The sequence below is a fragment of the Manis javanica genome, chromosome 13 (assembly GCF_040802235.1).
Source record: "Manis javanica isolate MJ-LG chromosome 13, MJ_LKY, whole genome shotgun sequence".
NCBI lineage: Eukaryota > Metazoa > Chordata > Mammalia > Pholidota > Manidae > Manis > Manis javanica.
Genome location: NC_133168.1, coordinates 53,352,411 through 53,368,440, shown reverse-complemented (window position 1 = coordinate 53,368,440; position 16,030 = coordinate 53,352,411). Strand labels below are relative to the sequence as shown.

Sequence of the window (16,030 nt, the reverse complement as noted above, 5' to 3'; positions counted from 1 at the left end):
CCAACACCTGCCTGGGCGTCAGCAAATCCAGCTGTGCCCCAGTGGTGGCCAAGGAGCCCTGAGGACAGGCTTCCTGGAGGTTATGCTTCAATTTCCCCCAGGTTACATGGCGGAAAGGCTGTGGCACTTCCTGGGGCTCCTGGCCTCTTTGTCCTGCCCTCAAGGGCTTGCCTTTACAGACCTGCAGAGGGACCACAAGAACCGGGCTGTCTGAATTTTTAGCCAATGCCAAAGCAGGAACGAAGCGGTGTTCTTGTTTATTCAAGCGTGCTTATCTTGCTAGCTGTCTGCTGCAAATTAAAAACAACGTCACAAGCAGAAGGAAATGACTGCCTCCTCTCTCCTCCCAAAAATGAGAGAAAAAGAATTTCCCCCTCTATATCTAGCCATGTTTTTGTTAGTGTAGTATTTGACTGTACTTAGGTGTGTTTATGCTCAGTGCTCTAAGGACACTAAAACTTACACCAAGTTAAGTCTCCATGAAGACGTGAAGTGTTTAACAGCTCAGAAGTGACCTCAGTGTGTCTCCTCTCTGCTTGCAGGTTGCGGCGTCCTTGCTGCCCTGTCGTCTGTCACTGCTGCTGTCAGTGGCCTCCTGGTGGGTTATGAACTTGGGCTCATCTCTGGGGCTCTTCTGCAGATGAGAACCGTATTAGCTCTGACCTGCCACGAGCAGGAAATGGTTGTGAGCTCCCTCCTCATTGGGGCCTTACTCGCCTCTCTCACGGGAGGGGTCCTGATTGACAGGTATGGAAGGAGGGCCACCATCATCCTGTCATCCTGCCTACTTGGACTCGGAAGCGTAGTCGTGATACTCAGTTTATCTTACCCGGTTCTCATACTGGGACGGATCACTATAGGGGTTTCCATTTCACTCTCTTCAATTGCCACTTGTGTTTACATCGCAGAGATTGCTCCACAACACAGAAGAGGACTTCTTGTGTCACTGAATGAGCTGATGATCGTCATCGGCATTCTTTTTGCCTACATTTCAAATTACGCCTTTGCCAATGTTCTCCAGGGCTGGAAGTACATGTTCAGCCTTGTTATTCCCTTGGGAGTTTTGCAAGCGATTGCTATGTACTTTCTTCCTCCAAGTCCCCGGTTTCTAGTAATGAAAGGACACGAGGAAGCTGCTAGCAAGGTTCTCAGAAGGTTGAGAGCCATGTCAGAAACAACAGAGGAACTCACTCTGATAAAATCTTCCCTGAAAGATGAGTATCAGTATAGTTTTTGGGATCTGTTTCGTTCCAAGGACAACATGAGGACTCGAGTCATGATAGGTTTAACACTGGTGTTTTTTGTACAAATCACTGGCCAGCCAAACATACTGTTCTATGCATCAACTGTTCTGAAGTCTGTTGGCTTCCAAAGCAATGAGGCAGCCAGCCTCGCCTCCACAGGGGTTGGGGTTGTTAAGGTCATCAGCACCATCCCAGCCACTCTCCTTGTAGACCACGTTGGGAGCAAAACCTTCCTCTGCGTTGGCTCCTCTGTGATGGCAGCTTCATTGTTGACCATGGGCATTGTGAATCTCAACATCCATGTGAACTTCACCAGTATCTGCAGAAGCCATAGTCCTATCAACCAGTCTTTGGATGAGTCTGTGCTCTATGGACCAAGGAACCTGTCAGCCAGCAGTGACACTTTTCAAGAGCACTTTAAGGGCATCACATCCCACAGCAGGAGTTCACTAATGCCCACAAGATACGATGTGGATAAGAGAGGGGAGATGACCTTGGCATCCCTACCAAATGCTGGACTGAGCCAAGCTGAATACCACGTGGTCACAGACTCTGCAGACGTCCCCACGACTTTGAAATGGCTCTCCTTAGCCAGCTTGCTTCTATATGTTGCTGCTTTTTCGATTGGTCTAGGACCAAGTAAGTATTTTATTTTTTTTATTCCTTCCCTTTCTCCCCTTATGAATGTGAATGTATTGCTTTTGATCAGTCAGAGCATCCAACTGCTATGGTACCTCATATGCAGAACTACCAGAAGCAAGACAGAGATAATAGTGGTCCCCTGATGTTTCCACTAATGTGGAAAGCATGCTTACCTTGTACCTGCTTTGTGAAATGTGCAGGGCTAGTACTCAACTGGAGGATTAGTTTCCCATTGTCTGTTACATGAAGGTACTTCAACATCAATTGATGAGGGATGAACCAGATCTTGAAAGATATTGCCCAAGAGAATGTGTTGTTTTAAGCAAGCAAAGTTTATTAGTATAGCATTTCCCTTCATATCATTCCTGAGTTTCTCTGTAAGTGGAAAGAAAAGAAATCTAGCATTTATATTCTCTTACAGACACAATAGTGGATCCATTCCAGTAATAATGAAGAAGTAACACTGAATAAGTATGTGGTGAGGATGCATTATTTATTTAAGCATATTTTATCCCTGGCATAACCTCCCTGGGCACTTTATTAAGTAGGAGAAAGGGAGCCAAGTTACTCCCATTCAACACAATATAGACAATTTACAAGAAGATAGCTACAAAGTTGTCCTACTTTACGTAGTCAGTCTACTCCAATGATGAAGTTAAACATATCTCTGGAGCAAACTCTCTAGAATTTGCTAGAAGGTTGTTGTTGTGTGCAAATCTCCAGTCTTTTAGCTTCACATCAGAAAGTCCAAATGTCTCTTTAGGGAGGTTGTGAAAGGTCTTCTGTAAAGCTTATTGGAAAATAAAATGCTTAAAAATTAAGGGCAGTATCTTTCTACCACCCTCCTCTCCTACCCCTCTCCTCTCTCTCTTTCTCCCCTCCCTTCCTTGTTCTTTCTTTCTCCCTCCCTCCTTCTCTCTTAAAGAGCTGGTATTGAAAGTTTTGTTTATAAGGATCAAAGACCAAACAAATTTGTTCAAATAAAGAGAGGTGTTGGAGGTTAGGAACAGTAAGAAGACACAGGCTATGTTGAAGGAAAAGGGCTCTCGTGGACAAATGTAGGTTTCTGGTGCCAGGAAATGGACAGCATTTCTGAAAAGAAAGGCCCTTTAGGGCTTGTTTAGTGATCCCCTGATATCTCATTAACTCTTCATTCAAGTGATATGTATCAAGTGACTAGTTTTTTAATAACCAAGAATGCTAAATGCTGGGGAAACAGTAATGAGTGATACAGATGTTGTCCTTGTCTTCCAAGAGAGAATACTCGAATGGACTGAGCTATAGCCCCACATCTGCTTTTATCTGATCAGCCACCAGCAGGTCTGGCCTGCTTCATCTCAGTTAGTTAATAACTGGACTTGCACATGGATGGCATTGGCCTCTTTTGCCTACTCCCACTTCTACGTGAGATCAGACTCTAGATATTGATTCTTTAAAATTCCAAAGTGAGAGAGGGAATCTTACTGACTCTGATCTTTGCTGTGCCAAGTCATAGGTGGTGGTTCAAGCCTATCTCCAGGCTTATCAGCTTTGGCAAGATTGGGCCACATGGTCCAATAGATGGATGAGCAGAAGCTGGCGCTTCCTCTGGTAGAGTAAATAGATTTCCCCATAGGGACTAGGTATGGACAGATAAACTCTACAATAACATCAGCCTATGATCTATCTGACTTGTTTCTGTACCCTGATACTCTTTTTTAAGGCTTAACAATGATAAATATCATTAATGAACAGTTTCCTAGAAACAGATTTCTACCATTATTTCAGGATTCAATTATCCTGGGCGTGTACCTGTAAGACAGTTGTCATGGGCAGTTTGGGCTGCTATAACAAATTACCAAGACTTGGTGGCTTTGACAATAAAGTTTGATTTCTCAGTCTAGAGGCTGGGAAGTCCTAGAGGAGGGTGCTGGTGGACTCAGGTGTTGACGAGGTGTTCTTCCCAGTTTCCAGATGGCCACCTTCTTACATGTCCTCACCTGACAGAGGGCGAGAAAGAGACAGAGAGAGAGAACTAGCTAGCTCTTCTATGTGTCTTCTTATGCAGGCACTAACCCCATCATGGGGCTTCATCCTCAGGACCTAATCATCTCCCAAAGGCCCCACCTCCCAATACCATCACATTGGGAATTAAGGTTTAAATGTATGAATTTTACGGGGGACCCAAACATGCAGTCTATAGTACTTATGTGGCTACTCTGATACATAAAGCTGATGAAATTTCAGCAAGTATCTTACATTTGTATTTTCAGAAACTCTTCAAAGTCTATCCAGAGTGCAAGGTATGCATGCTATCTTGTATCAAGGAACAACTTAACCTTGTTGGTGAACTTTTCTATATTAATAAGTACAGTAAGTTTTGCTCATTTGATAAACTTCAAGTGGTATTTATTGTTCCATTGATTTCTGTAAGTCCGGGGAGAGGAAATCCTGGGGCAAAATACCTTTAAAAACCGAAATCAATCAAAGGGAGAAATAAAGTTTAAAACCCGTTTATTGGTTACAAACTGCAGTCCAGGGCTGTCTCTCTCCTCTGGTCCTGAAGAAGCCAGCCAGCCAGCCCATCCCTTTAAACTCTCAGGTTCAGACACGCCCTCCATTGCCCAGGTAATTATCCATTGACATGGAGATGAACTTCTCTCCACTCCTGAGGATATGCAAATGAACTAAAGCCAAGCGAGATACTCTGGAAAAACTACAATTTTACCCACATTTCCTTTGCCAGTGTTTTTTCCTTCACATTTTCATATAAAACTAAAAATATTTACTCTTTATATCAATTTTCTTGATCCAATCTTTTGAAATGTCAAGCATCAACTAAGAACCTAAGAAAAGGTTAACTAAAAGAAAAGGATGTCCTCTTTGCTCTAATTCAGAGAACATTTCAGGTTGGCAGAGATTATGACATGGCACATGTTATGATAGACATTGATTTTAAACTTCCAGAACCAACCACTAAATGGTAAGAGTCTTCCCAAGTTTATGCTACCTTTTCTCTTTTTAGTTTTTGGGTACCTTTGAAAAATGCAAAAATTCCTCAGTCACTAACATTGATACATTATTAGAAGAAGAGTTTGTCTTTTCAGGAAACTCAACCTGATTTTGGATAAAATTATTGGAGGCTGTTTGTCATTTGCCTTTCAGGATTCCTTAAATTGTATACAATACTAATTTTTTAAAAATATAATTTAAGCCTTAGATTCAACTAATTTTTATTGACACTTACTATGTCAAATACTGTGCTGGAAGTTTTTACATACTTTGGAGAATTTCATTTTACCTTCACAACAAACTTGTGAAGAAAGGGTATTCAATAAATTTTATAAATGATGACTCTAAATCTCAGAAAGGTTAAGTGACTTGCTCAAGTAAATGAAAACATCTCTTGTCTTCTGAAATTCAGTGTTAATCCTTATTCTAAGACAAGAATAGGCAGTACTGTGTTGGTCTTACAGTAAATGTTAATTATTTGTAGTTCAGTTCTCTCCATGAAGATACACTAGAAGGAAGAATGAATGAAAATAGTGTATCCCTGTCCATCACATGAGGCTATTAAGTGGACCAACTCTGCATTTTTTTGCAATAGAGACAGTCTGTCTTTCACTGAAGCTCTGCTAGGTAAGTGAGCATGCACCTCTGTAAGGCTGACTTATAGAAGAGAAGGAGCATAATGATAAGAACACAGAAGTTTTTTATGTGCATTTACTTAAATAACTAAATTTGATTAAGGTAATATTTCATGTGTATATTGGTTAGAATTCAAGCTCATCTATAACAAAGACCAAAATAACAGTGGCTTAACTAAGATAAGAGTTTCTCACATAACATGCATGGGGTAGTTCTGGGTACTGTGGCAGCCCTGAGGGTCAAACACCTGAAGCCTATAGTGTCCCGAGCCTTTATTGTAGCCAGTACTTTAATATTGGTTCTCAGTCTACCATGATGGCTATTTAAAAATACTAAGATGCATTTTAAAATTTCATCACCCTTTTCTGACAGCTAATGGTCGCTTGAGAATAAGTGAAATGCACAAAGTACAGTCAATTAAGGGGAGACTTAATTGGCTCTGCCATTGTTACTCTGATGGTTTTGTACTGTGCCAGTTTAGCAAAGCTGAGCTGTTTCCCAGAATACCCTTCCCTGTGTAGCTCTGGGTGAGGATCAGAAGGAAGAGAAACTTGCATGACACTTGGAAGGCCTGGATAGTAAGACAGGGCAAGCAATTCTATCAGGGAAAGGAGAACCTCTGTGAGGAAGGAATTTTTACCAGATTAGACCTCACACAATTGTGGAGACACTGAGAAAGAAAGGTCTGGAAGGGGACAGTTAGATGAAAAGGAGAAAGCCCTAATCGGGAACATGAAGGGAAGGCAGTGAAGAAGGCTACGGAGGGCTGTTGTCTCGCATCTGGTTGTGGGTTGACGTCTCTGCAGGTGAGCAGGACAAGCCAGAGGAGAAGCTGGGCTCAAAGCAGGGAGAAGCGAAGATGAGATGCACCCTGCTGGGACACACTGGGATCCCAGAGAAGAAACGAGCTTACCTACATCTGTCTCCTGCTGCATGATTCTGATGCCACAGGAAAATGGATGCCCTTCTGACTAGTGGTTACCAAAGGGAAGGGAGTGGGAAGGGTGCGGGGGGAGGGAGGGAGAAGGGGATAAAGGGATTATTATGAGCACACATAACGTAGGTGGTTCATGGGGAAGGCATTATAGCACAGAGAAGACAAGTAGTGATTCTATAGCATCTTTCTGTGCTGATGGACAGTGACTGCAGTGGGGTGGGGGTGGGGACTTGATAATATGGGTGAATGTTGTAACCACAATGTTAATCATGTGACACCTTCTTAAGATTATATATCAATGATACCTTAATAAAAAAAATTTTAAAAAAAGGATGCCCTTTTCCGCAGAGCCCAGGCAGTGTGCTGAGCCTAGGACTTGGAAACGTTGGAGGGGGATGCCTGGCTGCACTGGTTGATTCCCCACACCAACAAGGAGAGCCAGCAAATCACAAGAATGTACAAAGGCTGCAGTGATGTCTAGGGCCAAGTGTAGGCTGATGCATCCCCTGGGCCTTCCAAGTCTCATGCAAGTTTCTCTTCCTTCCAACCCTCGCCCAGAACTACACAGGGAAGGGAATTCTGGGAAACAGCTCAGTTTGGCTAAACCAACACAGTACAAAACCATCAGAGAAATACACTCTGAACTGAGAAAGAATAGATGTGAAGATGGAAAAAAATATTCCAGAAGGTAAAGGGCCCTGATGTCTGTCTTCAGATGCTGCGATAGACATCTATTTATTTGAATTAAAACAGTAATTGTTAAAATGTATGACTAGCTTCCATTCCATTTACTTCTAAAAAAGAGATGAGACTACTTCATTGATGTCTCTTGGCCTTTGTTTCTTTAGCTATAAAACTGATGCACACTCTTTTGTCAATGCATCAGGAAAGCTTTCACATTCATTTTCTCAGGAACATTAATTATCTGCCCTGAGCTGATGACTCTCACTTATCTCTAGTTCTATCATCTCACATGACTTCTAGTTCCTTTTTTTCCTACTAAGTACTGAATTTTTCCACTTGATGCTTTTCATCCAAACCTAAGAAGTCCACTGCTGAATTCTTTTCCCCTTATATCAGGAGAATTTCCTTTCCTTCTCCATGGGCAGCTGCTCTGCCAGTCATTTAGACCTGATGCTCTGGGGCCTTTTCCCAATCCAGTCAATGATCAAATGCTCTTGCATCTTCCATCACAAATGGCTCCTGTGTTTATCTTGTCCTTCCCATTTCTACCCTCCCAGTCTACCTCTTAAGGTCTCATTCCTGGATTACTGGAAACCCCTTCCTGTAGCTTTCTTACCTTGCAGATCATTCTCACACCCATCAGTCCTTCATACTAGTATTCTTTAAGTACCATGTTCTTCATGTCGTCAATGCTCACAAATTTTCCATGGCATACTACTTTCTACCACGTTAGAGAAGTCTAATGCCTTTCAAGAGGAAGTGGGGATTAGAAATTACCTAGCCCAACATTTTCCTTTTATAGAAAAGAAACAATAAACTCTGAGAGATGGAAGTCAAACAGGTTTAGGGCTACCACCATGGGCATCTAAGGCCTGATGCTATACTCTTTCTACTATAATGTCACCCATCTTTGAAGAAAAAACTATAATTTTCAAGGGACTCCATCATCTCACCCTAGTCTGCCAAGGTTTTCTGCACACCTCTGGGGGCACCATCTACATTGTAGTTCACTGTGTTGTCTTCCAGGGCCACCATTCATATAGAAGTACAAATAGACACCACACAGAACACAGGGTGGGTGATAACCCCTGGTGTTGGGCAATGAGGTAATACTTGCTGCTCTGGGTTTCCTTATTTCCCACTGCTCCATACCCAAGTCAAGAAATACAAAGCCCTTATTGTGGCCTCTTTTCCTTCCCCTCTACTCTACTCAAATCCTTCCTATCTTTAATGATCAGTGAAAGTCTCATCTCCTCAATTTACTCACTCCATTTTTTTTAGAACTCTTTATTGGTATGAATCACCAGTAATAACTTGTGTAGAGTAGTTCAGTTCTGGGCTCCAGAGAGCCTGAATTTAAAATCAGAAAACCTAGGTTCTAATCCCCACTGTTGTACTTAACTGGCTGTGTGATCTTCCAGTTCTTTTTCTTCTCTGAAGCTGGTGCTAATATGAATGGGCATAATAATACTTGTCCAACTCACAGAGTGTAGGCGAGTGTCCAGGGAGCTGATATGGGTGCAAGTGTTTTGGGTGCTGTAGAGTATGTGACAAACAGAAGTTATGGTGCAATATCACACTTAGTTCTGAATGGTATAGTGCATTGCTTTTGTGTTTCTTTTCATTTACTAACCAAACATAGTTCCTAGAGTAAGTTATTTGAGAGGAGAAATGACAGCTCATATTTCTTCCTTCTCTCCCTCCCTTCAAGTGATCACTGCATTAGTTTGTTGGAAAACCATACAGGGATACATTTGGGTTTCTAAGGAAGGGATGGGGAAGAAGAACTTTAAAAATAAGAGGCAGATGTAAGAAAGAACAAGAACAGTGCTTCTTTACATGTGTCAAGCTATCTAGTGGGCAGGCTAAGTACCACATAAGCTAGAAATGCTAGGCTGCCCCAGACATCCCTGTTCTTGCCAGGCACCATGACCCCTGTTGCTGCCAGATGCTTTTTGCAGAGCAATCCACTATTTGGGTATGATTTTTAAAAATCTCTCTCTGTATTTTGCTTATAAGATAGGATGTCAGAAAGTTAGTAGTGCTCAGAAACAGGGAAGCATTTAGGGCTTTTTCTTTGTAAAGTCATGAAGAATTATTTGGTAATTTTGGACACAAAGTATCTAAAAATAGACCCAGATTGTTTTGGACACCTCAGTTTTTTGCTACAACAAGGAGAAAGAGTCCACTTGATTATTTCTTGGTCCTAAAGCAGTGTTAGTGAATTGGAGAATCTCATGGTTGAAGGAGGTTTGGGTGTGGGAAAAGGAAATGACCCTTCATCTCATCCTGGTTTCTTCGACTTATAATTGCATTTCCACGGAATGAGCTGGGTGTTCATGTATGAGACTGAGAGGCTTGCAGCCTGAGACAGAATCCTGAATCATCTGAAGAGAACGAGCAGATATTTCACATCCATGACTTGGGGTTACAGATTCTCCTAGAGTTTTTCAACAAGATCTGAATAATTCTTTTTTTCTTGCTTTGGGTCAAAGTCGTTTATGTCCCTATTCATGTTGTGCTTTATTTTTCTTTTCTAAAGAAAACATACCATAAGAATTCCAATTCAATCACCAAAAGCATATACTAGAATCTTGGTTTAAACTGCATGCATCAGTTGGAGTTTAGGGAAGGTTTTTATTAGGAGAAAGTTTTCCATATGAGATCTTGAATGCCTTATAAAACTTATTAACCTGATGGGATTATTCCTCAGGTATTTCATTTAGAGAGTTTATTGCTTGTAATAGAAGTAAATCCTTTTTTAGAGAGTTTATTGCTTATAATAGAAGCAAATCCTTTATGTGAACAGTGGCCTAAAGAGAAAAATACTTATTTTCTAAAGCAAGAGCAAGATTAAACCATCTTTATTAAACCTTCTTAAATATGGGTTGGCTTAGAACAACATTCCATAATTGTATTAGATCACAACATAGTTTTGTCTGCCAAAGAAGTGTTACTATTTTTAGGTTAAAATATACGCCCTACCTCATTTTACTTTCTGGTTTGCTCTGTTCCCCTAACTGTAAAATAATACGGTTGCTGTAGAATCTAGAATTCTGGAGGGGCATGAATTTGGTACCAAGTAATCTTACGTATTTTATTTTAGGCATTTAAAATATTATCCTAAGAAAGGATCCATAGGCTTCACCAGCCTACTTAAGGGGTTCATGGCCCAAAGAGGTTAAGCGCCTCTACCTTCCATTTCTCTGTGATTAATATGAACTCTTTCATCAATTAAATCAGGATTATACACTCCACTGCTTTTACTGGAGACTTTTGAACCATTCTGTTTTCCATACCCTATCTTTTATTTTAGTATATGTTCAAAATCTTACCCTTACTCTCCGCTGTGTTTCTCAGGTGGTCCTGATCATCATTTCAGCTCCTTTTAATAATTGAACATTTTTCTATCATGGTTCAAGCTTAGGGTAGAACCAAAGATTCATGACATTGTGAGGACATAGAGCCACATGAACATTTATTTTCTACACCTGCTTCAAAAGTAGAGCAGACATGTGCCCAAACCTGAGCCATACAGTGTTTATCTCATGAATTCACTGGAGGTGATATTTGTATAGAAACAAGTACAGAAACTTGCGTCAATATGTGTATAGCAACCTGTATAGTAGTTCTCCTTAAAATAGCCACTGTAACTCAGAAAAGTATGTATGCCTATTCTTTTCACAGTAATTATTAGGGCTTTATTAATCCCCAAATTTCTGTGTCCATAAATTAATTAACCACCTCTTCCATCTTATGACTAATATCTTCTCATTAGAGCAGAGGTAAGGAATTTGTCTAAGGTCACATATTAAGTCTAGCAATGAGGCTGTGACTTTATATTCACACATTCAAGCAGAGCCTTGCACTGAAGACTGAATGACAGGTAACACCAAATCACCTTCCCCAGTCTCTTCTATCAAATAGACAGGAGATCCATCGAGAAAAAGCATCATGGAGTGATCAAGAGAAGAGAAAGGGAGAAAGCAGTGGGGATTCATGAATTTACTCTCTCATCCAGCCCTTGTGTATTGCTCAACCATGACATACTGGGCCTGATACTGGAGATTCAGGGATGGGTGAGTGGGCCCCACACCTGGCCCTCGTGGGGCTAGCAGCCAGCCAGGCAATAACCAAGAAAATAAATAGATGTATAATACAATTTCAGGAGGAGAGAAGTGTTAAAATTTAGGTGGCAGCAAGAGTGATAAAGAAACATTAAGAAGGACACATGAAAGAGCATGCTTGGAGAAGGGTTTCTGAGAGAGGATGGTCACAGAAGACCTTTCTGAGGTGGTGACATTTGGGCCAAGGCTAATATGAAGAAAGCAGCATGAAAATCTGGAAGGAGGGAGATTTTTGCAGGGATAATAGTAGGTAAAGTGACCTTGAGGGGGACACAAGCTTGAAGGGTTAGAACAGCAAGAAACCCTATGAGGATGTACATCAGGGTGACTTAATGTGGACAAGACTTAGACATCGGGCTGCCTGGCCTTGAATCCCGGCTCCATGGTGTACAACTTTGAGCCAGTTAATTCATTTTTTTTGGCTTCAGTTTTCTTGTCTAGAAAATAGAGTGATACTATCTACCTCCGTGTAACTGAGGGGCTGAATGAAGCAATCCATACAAAGCATACCTAGTTCAGTGCCTGATGTGTGCAACATGGACTCAATTCACTTAGCTATCAGTGCTACTAAACGCCTGGCCATGGTCCAGGCATGAGAGACTAGCTCTGATAATGCCGGCACTGACTGCAGCAGGCATTTTGTTTAAGCCATGTCAGCACCCACAGGAAGTACTCTATAGCCTTATACTGAATTCTGATGCCCATGTCCTCCTCACCTCCCTTCCACACGCCATTGCAGGTGGATCAAGACTAAAGAGAATATATTTGTGGCTTGAAGTATTGGTTCAATTCTGGATTACTTACAGTCAGGAGAGCTTCCTAGAAAACCAGACAGGCTTTGATTCACCTGAGGCTTAGATGAATGGTGAGAGGTGTGATGTAGGTTGAGAAACACCCAGATGACCACTCTTCGAGGTTGCTGCAACTTAGACTACATGTCCTGTGTATGCACAAACTCTGTCGCGTTCACTGTGTTTCCTTGAGCCTAACTTCAGGCCTGGCCCATCAGAGGGGCTCCGTAAGTACTTGTTGGATGAATCAAAAGAGACTATGAAACCCCCAGATTCTATGATTAAGGGAGAGCTCTCTCTACACCTGGGGACTGATATACCTTGAACTCTTCTGGTATGAATCTGAGTCAGTATCTAGGTAATTAGACATAAATGTGCTTTGTGTGGAACACTCTGCACACTTGACCAAACAGTATATCTGAGTGAACTACTTAAATGAGGATGTACAACCATCTCTAATATTTGATAACTAAAAAAATTTCATGCTTTAAATTTTACTAAATTTAAATTTACTAAAATTAAGGCCATTTAAAAAAATTGATGGTGTTAGACAAAATATTCACTTCCAAATTTCCATTGTTTTCTCCAAATATGAGACCCACCCCTTCCCCTATGGAAAAAAAAAAAGATTGAGATTAGTCATATCATGGGATAATTATTCCTACCTCAGTTTGGTAATTAGGTTACTTAAACTTGGCTTTTTACAAAAAATACCTGAAGCAATTCATTTGTGATTTTTCTAAGAGAAATATGTAAAAATCTGAGCCTGGAATTTGGGGATTGTTTTTGCTTACTTAATTAGCATTAAAGTTTATAGAAATATTTCAGTGGATTATCTCAGGCTTAAGAATCACATTAAATCCCTCAGATATAAATGGGCAGTCCAAAGTTAATCATAGTAATAGAAGATCTTCTGTAGAAAAAATTATACCATAGCCACAAGTAATCAAACTTGCAAGAACTATAAACTTCCTGGGACTTCAGCCTACTGCAAGCTAACAAGTTAGCCTTTCACAGTTTTATGGACATTAGCAAAAGAAATAAGACTATTGAGTCTGAGACAAAGGACAGTTTATTTCTCATACCAATAGCAATAACCAGAACAGCAGCATTTGTACCAGTTCCCAAGCCCCAATACACATGGGACAACATGAAGCAGGCCAGGTGACACTAATTTTAGAGGAGAGGATTCCCAAGCTTAGGGAACCCAAATCTTTTATAATAGACAGTAATTCAACCTGATTTCTTCCCTGGAGGGAGACATTATCTTTAATTTACTGGATAATAAACAAACTTTTGTTCCAGAGGGGACACTATTCCATCTTTTAAGGCTGCTTATTATACAAACATCCTTAGAAAGACATCCTGGAACAGGACAATCTGGTCTTTTGCTCTCAAGACATGCAGAAATGCAAGAGGCCCATGAATTTCAGCTCAAATACCTTAAAAAGGGTGCTTTCCTGTTTTGTCTTTTGTTTTTGTAAAAGACACTAGAACTTTTAAGGGTTCTGTGATTGTAGAGCCTAGTTTTTTGTTTGGTTTGGTTTTATGGAGTTTAGCCAGCCTTTGGGAGGATGGATATCAGTAGGAAGCATAAGATTTATCTGCCGTAACATTTAAATTTAGATTTTATACCCAAATAACTGTAGCTCTTCAAAAAGAAATTGTTCTTGTGATGTTAGCACAGCTAGCGATTATGATAATCCCAGGGAAGTGGAACAGCAGGTTATAATTCAAAAGTTTACTTAGCTGCTTCAATCCAAGGTATACTGGGTTTAAAACAGAGAGGTTTATAGACCAGAAGTGCATTAATGTTTCAAAAGAGATTTTGATACTCTTTGCATTTATTCTTAAACTCTAGGCCCCTAATAATATTCACATCCATCAAAATCAAAGGCTATTTTAGTGCCCATCTTCCTTTTCCACTATTCGTCTGGGATAATTACACACCGCTAGAGAATAGGCATATTATTTAAGTCACTACTTTTAAACAGGAAGGTTGTATTATCACATGTAGCCATTATACAGTCATAGTCACCCAATGGGTCTGTGTTAAGTTTAAGTGTCTATCTTTAAAAAAAAAAAAGGATTTGAATTATCCTAATCTTAGGTTTTGGTTATCACCAATATTCACCAATACTGTTCCTTTTATCAATTAATTACTTAAAAGTCATTTCGAGTGGTGAATTATTTGGTCCTCTGATGGCAGTCATCAAAATAATGCAAGGTAAATAAAAACTAGCCTACAAATGGTTCTATACTAAATCTGCACCCAAGCAACGGAGGAAAACCTTAAGAAATATGTGTCCTTGTCTAATTAAATCCTGCTTCCCTTCCTGGCGTTAGGTGAGGCAACAGTTGTACCTAACAGAACAAGAGTCTAAAACTATATTTTTGCAGCTTGAGCACAGCTTAATAAATGGAGAGACGACACCGTCAGTTCCCTTACCACCGGCAGCTGTTCACATAATGCATCAGTGTTTAGCTTTCCTCTCAGTCCAGCATGACAGGCATACTCCTATGGCCTTGGAAATTATGAATACTAGGCAATAAAGACATTTAAGAAATGGACTAAGGTTTTAACACTCTCTTAATAAAAATAAGCATTCATTTGTTTCTCTATTGTTTTCCAGAACATAATGTAAAGAATTTTTCCAAGGAACATTTGCAACATTGAAAACCATTATATGGTTTTGATTGAAGTCCAAAGTCTCAATCATGGAAAAATGCAATGTAAAATACTACATCTGAAGCATGATATTCAAATTATAGTTTAGACCAGAAAAGACCAATTTTTTTTAGCTCCTTTCTTCTTCCTCCCTCCCCTTCACCCCCGACCTTTCTTTCTTTTTTTGCATTTTGAACTCCAGTTCAGTGGTCTATGAATTGGGATATGCATAGTCTTGGGAATTAACTTTCAGTGATATGTGTAAGGAAATCAATTTCTTGATTTTTAGGAAAAGTCTGCACAAAATGTCTTCTTTCCCATTTCCCCAATAGTAACAGCTCTCCACTTAAAAGAAAGCATACCTATTACCCATTAGAAAACTTATTATGATACATGTCCCAAATTACATAAACCTCAGGAACACTAAACAAAAAGAAAATTGGAAATATGTAGGTGTGGTGTGGAAAAATGACTGTAATGACTAAATAATAACCCTTGGTTAAGCTTAAATATTTCCTATAATTTGCTCTTAACAAAAACTAAAGGATAACTTCATCAAGATCTCAGCAGACACGTTGTTATAAATACCTTCTGTTGTTAATTCAAAGACGTAAGGGACCCTGCTTTTATAAAATTTCTTCAACTCCTCAAATATTTCCATTATTCTTGAGAACAACAAATTTCATCTATTTACAGAGTTGTAATATACCATGTTATTCTAGAAGCAAGTGACATTCACTCACATTCACCCATGCATTAAGAAAGGTATTTCCAATATATTTTACTTTTCACATTTAATAGTTACTTCTAAAAATTTAAAAATCTATCATTTTGATCCATTTCGTATTGATTAGTGTGTTAGTAGCTTTACTAAGAAAAACTACCTAAACATTCTTAGAAGAAATAAAAAGAAACTTAAAATTTCAACTTAAGGTCATTTTTTTAAAGAGAAGTATGATGGAGTGATCTATACAAGACTTTCAAGCTTAAAAAAATGTATTACAGTAGGATAAAACTAAGTTCAAGGTGAAAAAAACACTGTAAAATTTCTGATAATTACCTTATTCCTTTATTTTTTAAATGCATGATGATGAGTATCAAAATAGGTATGGTATTTAAATTCCACTGGAAATATTTATAAGAGTGGTAAGTGTTCTGTTTTAAATGTTAGAGTTTATAATACAATAGAAGTTGCATCCTTTGCTATAATTAAAATTTACTGTGAAAAAACAGTTAGATGTTGACTTACAAGTGAAAGAAAGTGCTTAGTTTTTTAAATTATTTTAAAAGCTACACAAGCAAGAAGGTTT

General features: G+C 39.6%; 1 protein-coding gene across 5 annotated transcripts in view; it reads left to right on the top strand.

Moving 5' to 3' along the window:
• SLC2A12 (solute carrier family 2 member 12) overlaps positions 1 to 16,030 on the top strand; it is a 53,742-nt gene that overhangs the window by 16,556 nt on the left and 21,156 nt on the right. For 2 of the 5 annotated variants that reach the window (XM_073219627.1, XM_017644523.3), the window contains exon 2: positions 543 to 1,883. In XM_073219627.1, coding sequence (XP_073075728.1) covers positions 543 to 1,883 — 1,341 coding nt within the window. The other 3 variants (XM_073219628.1, XM_073219629.1, XM_073219630.1) reach the window with 3 other exon arrangements.